General features: G+C 43.2%; 1 protein-coding gene across 9 annotated transcripts in view; it reads right to left on the bottom strand.

Moving 5' to 3' along the window:
- Positions 1-237: 237 nt before the first annotated feature.
- The window catches only part of LOC117424485 (cyclic nucleotide-gated cation channel beta-3-like), a 29,670-nt gene continuing 23,130 nt past the window's right edge, over positions 238-6,777 (bottom strand). For all 9 annotated transcript variants that reach the window (XM_058992761.1, XM_058992765.1, XM_058992767.1 and 6 more), the window contains 9 exons: positions 6,388-6,510; positions 5,879-6,020; positions 5,366-5,525; positions 4,812-4,909; positions 4,572-4,655; positions 4,325-4,443; positions 3,761-3,907; positions 2,470-2,650; positions 238-2,096 (listed from right to left, as the gene is read on the bottom strand). In XM_058992761.1, coding sequence (XP_058848744.1) covers positions 1,872-2,096; positions 2,470-2,650; positions 3,761-3,907; positions 4,325-4,443; positions 4,572-4,655; positions 4,812-4,909; positions 5,366-5,525; positions 5,879-6,020; positions 6,388-6,510 — 1,279 coding nt within the window. In that variant the 3' untranslated portion in view covers positions 238-1,871. The remainder of the gene's footprint in view (positions 2,097-2,469; positions 2,651-3,760; positions 3,908-4,324; positions 4,444-4,571; positions 4,656-4,811; positions 4,910-5,365; positions 5,526-5,878; positions 6,021-6,387; positions 6,511-6,777) is intronic.

Genomic DNA, 6,777 nt, shown 5'->3' with positions numbered 1-6,777 from the left:
TACAAGGTTTATGGAAACATACTGTAAGTTATTTAAAAAACAGCCCTGTCTGTCTGTGACACTGTTCCATTTTCGTCATTTTAAACAGTGAGCCCTATACAGTATAAACTCTTAAACCCACTGTCAGTTGTGTTTGTAAACAGGGTAGACAGCTTGGTAAAACACACCAATAAAGTTTCATTATATATAGTTTTATCAGGGGCCGATTTCTCCAAATTAAACACAAATGCGATGCTCTCCAGTTGTAAGTCATTTTATTGAGCACTGCTATAAAATAAATAAACCAGCAGACAGTGTATTTTATTACAAGCAGCAGCATATAAAAAGCTTATTCAAATACATTATACAGTTTATTGCAAAAAAAACCCATTTTGTTTACCTAAAACACTGTCATATTTAAGCACAGTAACATTTTTTGTGTTCAGAAATAACATGGTGCTGATTGACCTGACAATATATTTCAAAGATATAGAAATAAATAAAAACTGCAGTATCATAATACCAGGCAGGCTATATTCTTACATTCGTACATAAAAATGAGTTAGAGACACTGTGCACTCTTATTATTTCACAATTATGATTATTCATAATTAGATTTGTTCTGACTGAACACTTTACATGTATGTCTATATGTAGTGTACAATGCAACCTTTACCTTGACTCTCTACAGTACTTGAACTGGACACAAAAAGTTTAAAAGTAAAATAGTACCTGCTAATTCACGACAGGTACTCTGTTTTTGAAGTACAGTATATTGAAATGAGTTCTGGTGTTTCCAATCCTGGCTCTGATTGGACATTATTTCAAAAAGCACCGTCTGGAGTGGCATGAAATTACTACCAGAAGAAAGGTGCCAAACATGTTTGCTTACGATCGCTCCAGTATGTGGTCTCTGGAAAGCAGTGTTGGGGATGTTTTCTAACGCTTCTGTGCTCGAACACGGCCCTGTTCAGGAATGAGAGTGAGGCATCATGCTCAAAGCATGGTGGTCTCCTGCTTCAGCCCACTGCACTGTGCCTTCCAACACCCACTAACTATGAACAAGAGTAACTTTTAAACTTCACCCCCGGAAACGTCTACACAAAAGAAAAGCCCCCTTTGAGCTGAATGCAAATAAAAAAGAGCATAGGGTGGGCAGGTACGGGGGAGCATTCTCACACCTCTCCACCTAAACAGATTTCTACACAGCAACATAAAAAGCCATCAAAAAACGTCACATTTGAGAGTGTGACCTGCTGAAGGCTTGTACCTTAATATACTGCGTACTGTGTTTCTACACAGTGATGCAAGTGTGTAAGAATGGAGTCTTATTTCCCTGGCTTAGTGGTGAGTTCCTTGGTTCTGAGATAGGCAGCTTAGGTGGACAACACCAGACTTGGAGCCAGACCACACATGGTTTGTGATGACAGGCAGCAGCTGCTCACAGCCTGTAGGTACAGCTTAGGCTACTTGCAGGACAAAAAGATCCAAAACAGAAACAAAACAAAAACATGCCTGAGCTTATTTTAAGCCGTGCACAACATTACCATATAAGTAGCCCTTACTATTCAGTAAGTGAGTTTTAGGAGTCCTGCTAAATTTATTTTTTCTCATTGGAACTCTGTACTGTTACATATAAATCGGGACAAATAACTGTTTAGATCAACTGAGGAGCTCCCTGTAATGGCAGTTTAGGGTTAACCGCACTGTAGTTGCAGTTCACGACTGCAGTTACAATGCTGTTATTGGAGGCTGCGCTGATATACTGTGACACAGCATTGGTGAGTTCAATCCTGCACTCAACGCAGCAGCGGACAACGGCCGATCTCCCTGCAGCATGTGGATCATTGCCAAGCACAGTGAATGTTTGGGTCTCCTCCAATGGCTGGTGGTTATTCCTTGGGGTCCTCTTTCTCTTTGGGCACCCCTTCCACGGTCAGGACCTGGTCTTCGCCTGTGTGTGAAGGGCTCATGCGGAACAGCATGGAGCCGTCCGCACTCTCCGACACCATGTCCTCCGTATCATCGTCATCCTCCGCTAGCTTGGTCTGCGGGACGGGCGAGCGGCGGTGCATTGGGGAGGCAGGCGGCACGGGCATCGAGCTGGAAGGCTGGGGCTGGGGGTGGGGGGTGCAAATAAATACATAAACGCAGGGGCAATTACAAAGGGGCAGGAGAGTGCATACAAATTCTGGAATAAAATGCATATTCTTAGTCCCTTTTGTATCCTGAATACCCCTGCAGGTGTAGTTGTAGCAAACTATCTTTCTTTTTAATTGAGCTGAACTATTTTTTTTTCTTTGCTTGTATTAAAAAAAATATCTTTTGCGTTAAAATATTCGCTAAATGAAGCATTCCGAGCTACTGTACCATTAGAGATATACCCCGCTCCCCCACCCCACACCCCTGCAGACTACTGGGAGATCCAGGATAAAAATGGCAACTCTCTGTTATACTGCTGTGGTTCCTGGATTTGATAGTATTGTATACCTCCACAGAGCTGGATTTCTTCATCTTGAGCTTGCTGAAGGACCCGCTTTTTCTGGTTTTAAGGGTGAGTGCGAGTGCAGCTCTTAAGAGTTTGGGGGTCTCAGGTCTAGGGGGGATCACGTGCTGTACCCCCTTTGGCTCAACCCCCTCTGCCTTTTTGGTGTCTTTGGTTAGCATTTTTCTATGGGGGAAAAAAAAAAGTTGAAAACAAAGTTCTAAATACATTTATGTGAAACAACAAAGACTATGTGAGAGGGACAGTCCATTTGTACAAAAGTGAATGCTACAGATTTGAGGCGTTTAAATGTATATATCTTTTGTAATCTTTAAAACATGGATAGTTTGTCTTCACAATTAGGAGGAAACATTTTTTTTTTTTTTTAAATCAATTAGCAGGGACAGGGTCCTGAGCTGTGTGCCATTGTTTACAGGATCCTAAAAGCTTTATAAATCTTATGCCTGCGTGTGAAACTGCATTTTTGCTAATTCTCACAGTTTGCAGAACTGCTGCAGTGTGGAATCAAATGAAAAAGACACACAGTCACACATCAGAGCAGTAAACTGGACAGATGAAACTTGAATGTCACAATTAAGAAGCCAAGGTGTAAAACAAACATGTCACGATAAAAGAGACCCTGACTCACAATGCAAACCCACGAGTCTCAGGGCAAACTAGCTCGAGGTAGCAGAGTATGATGGCTAGGGTTGCCACCTGACTCCATAATCTGGGGACACTAAGACAGGTCATGCATTTTTATTAACTCACCTCTAAACCACAAAATTAACCGATTTTAATGAACAAGTAAAGTGAGTGTGAATTGCATGAGCGGCTTCAGTAAATGCATTGATGTTGTTTAATTGTGGTGGTGTGTCTATCCGGAGAGCATTGTAACAACATGGATTAAAATCGCACTGCTTGAAATTCTATACGGGAACAAAATAGTGCAATTCCGTCATTACAGAGAACTTTGCACTCGCCTGCACTCTTTCTCGTTTAACCTTGTTTCTTCCTGCTTCTCACAGTCCCGTCCAATCAGACAAATACAACAAATCAGTAGGCTGTGTAGGCTTGATTGATGGAAACGTTCCTCACAGGAAGTAATTCCCATCCCCCGGTAAGTAAAACAAATTCATTTAGCGACAGCTCACGCAATTCACACTCACTGCACATGTTCAATAAAATCAATGAATCTGAGGTTTAGAGAGGTGAGGTGAAAAACCTGGCCTGGCCTTGGGTCTCCCGAGATTATGGAGCCGGGTGAGGGTTGTCTCATTTCCCCACAGTACTGACTTGGCCTTTCTGCGCAGCACCTTCTGCGACTCGGGGTAGTGGATGAGAATCTCGTTCAGGTCCTTTTTGTCCAGGATAAACAGGTTGGCGAAACCGTGTGCCATCACGTTAGCTGTCCGCCTGTTCCCACCTCCTACAGACAGCAGGCTTTTCCCAGGGTGATAAAGCACAAACCTCAGTTAGGATCTGACACTTTCACTTTAAAAATAAAATAAACCACCTAAAAGAAACCTTGCAATGTTAAATGCAGGGGAAGTGTATTAAATTGGGACAAACAACTATGGAATGCGGTTGGACTGGACATTCATTTTCACTGCAATTCATAGTCCTGCACTTAACCCAGTAAAGACCACTTGTCATTGTACCATTCCATTGGAGGTGTACTTTGCAACCCACTGTATCACACTGTGTTTGCAAGCCAGCTTCAAAAGACAGTAGCTGCTTATGTGACACATTATTGGATGTGGTTTTGTTCTGTTTATGTAACACTCTCCTGCCGCCAGAAACCACACCTGCATGCTGTGTGATTATTTTTTTTGTCTTGTATTAAGAGAGACATCCCACCTGATTTCCCCGAACACAGATCCTCCTCGCAGTGTAACAAAGACGGTCTTCCCATCCGGACCCCCTACCACCTGCACCTCCCCAGCTTTGATGATGTACATCTCTCTTCCAATCTCACCCTGGAAAAAAGGGGCCGGTAAATACCTTGTATGGGCAACGAGAGCTCAAGGGTATTTAGAGCTGAGATTCCCGGACAAAGCAGAAGTCTTTCATTTATGACTATTGCACTTAAAGAAAACAGCCATACCTTCTTACAGACAAAATCCCCCGGCAGGTACACCACAGACTTCAACCTCTTCAGCATGTCATAAATCATCTGTCTGTCACAACCCTGAGGGGAAAGAGGGGCATCAGGCAGAGAAATGTACTGCTATGGTAAAGGGTAGCGCAGCTCGCTGTGAAATGTATCGTCTCATTAGTTACAAGCCCATGCATTAAAGAAGTGTCCGGGTTTGAAGGGATGAGAATCTGTTCCAGGAAGACTCACCTCAAAGAGCGCCACCTTCGCTACGATCTGGTAATTGACATCGACAGCGATGTCCAGTCTCATCTTATCCGGGAGCTGCACCAGCAGTTCCTGCTCATCTGAACGTGAAACAGACAAGGGCGCAGTCATTTAGACACAGTTCACTCACTATGGGAGGTGTGGCAATATGAGATCACATGGGTCTCTGCTCAGTTTGCTGTGGACAGGTGCTACCACAAGTGACATTAATCAGAACATTTCCTTACAAATCTGAGGGTTGGGATTGGCCACAGAAACAGTTACTCCATAGGTGCAAGTTTGAATCACATGGCAGGATGGTGCACAATTTCCTGAAAGATGGTTTGATTATCACTGAAGGTATGGGTATGGGTTGTGTTTTTTAGATTTATACATGTTCTATATTTGAGAATTTGTTTATGACTCGTCTTTATTACCGAACTGGTGTCCCTGACTTCACAAAGAGGCACCCAGCACTTGTACAGTGGGGCCGCCAGCGAGGTCACTGCACTTCACTTGTAGCGTCACTCCCACCCAGTCTACCCACGTCTCCTTACCCAGCATGCCCTGGGACTGCCAGGTGTAGTCGTACCAGGTCTTGACCCGATTCTGAACACTGCGAGGAATCTTGTACAAGTTCATGTAGTTGATGGTGCTGTCCATGCAGGCTCGGTAATAAGTCTGCCCCGCTGTCGCTGCCCCGACCACATCTCTCATCTGCAACAGGAGAGAAGGGGAGACAGGCTGAATAAGGGGATGCTGTACCTCAACAGCGATTACACTGGTCAAACTGCTTCCCTCTGCGTTCACATGAACAGAACCGTCCGACATTCCGTAAGGTGACTGCGACCTTTCTGTTTACCTTATTCTAGTTTGACGGTCGCCATAAAAGAGGGTAATAATATGGGTGATTACGTGTTGCTTGATGATGAGTATTTTTTATTTTAGGATTCTCATACTCATCTCATTCTCGTACTCTGCGCAGTATAGGAGATGGCGATGCTAAATCTATGTGTGTATTTGTTATTTATAAATTCTTGTCTTGATGGCTGCACGAGGGGTTCCCCTACCTGACCAATCATGACGGAGAAAGCGAACACTCCGATGAAGTAGTTGAGAAGCTGGAAGATGATTTCGAAGAGGGTCTTTGGGTCGGGCAGGCCCCCGATGGTGATCAGAGTCTTCACGGCAAAGTAGTAACATCGGATATAACTGGAGAGCAAGGAAATAGCAGTAATAACTAGCAAAGTTAGAGTGGAACAATAAACAATCCTGTTATAATTACAAATAGCAGGGCCAATAAGAACAGCTATGTTATACCAGGGATTGTAACTTGACCGTCAGGGGCAGTCTTCATAATCACACTGTAAACCACTCATGTTTTAATAGTACATGTGACTATGCCAATGATTATATATATTATATATATATATATATATATATAGTCCATGGCTACGGGGGTGCCCACACCTGCTCTTGTCTCAGCTCCCTTAGCAACCATTAGGAAGTGAGGTGTGCCAAAGCTTTGTGGCAAGAAAAAGCTACACGCTGCGTTTGCATGGAGAGATGATATGAATACCTGTTTCCCACTCCATCATAAACCCATTTTGTTGATCCAAGACCTTCGTAGTCAGATGCCCAGTAAAAGAGACAGGCGTTGCAGTGCAGGCAGTACAGTAAATATCCCGTCGTTATGATAACTCTGAGAAGAACAGCAGAACAGAGGGTTACCTTACAGAGGTGTCTATTCCAGCCCAGATCCCTACTGAATTCAACCCCTTCTGTCTAAATCATGTGTGTGAAATGAATGACGTTGGAGTAACACTATGAAGTGTCTCTAATTACTGTGTATTTACATAGTAGTTACTTAGTAAATACATGTGTACTGACACACAATTACAATGTTGTTATGCATAGTTACTATACAATGTACTTAATGTGTAAATCTTCTTGCATGATATATGTAAGT

The sequence above is a fragment of the Acipenser ruthenus genome, chromosome 19 (assembly GCF_902713425.1).
Source record: "Acipenser ruthenus chromosome 19, fAciRut3.2 maternal haplotype, whole genome shotgun sequence".
Classification (NCBI taxonomy): domain Eukaryota; kingdom Metazoa; phylum Chordata; class Actinopteri; order Acipenseriformes; family Acipenseridae; genus Acipenser; species Acipenser ruthenus.
The sequence above is the reverse complement of the archived record's forward strand: the minus strand, read 5'-3'. Positions and strand labels throughout refer to the sequence as shown.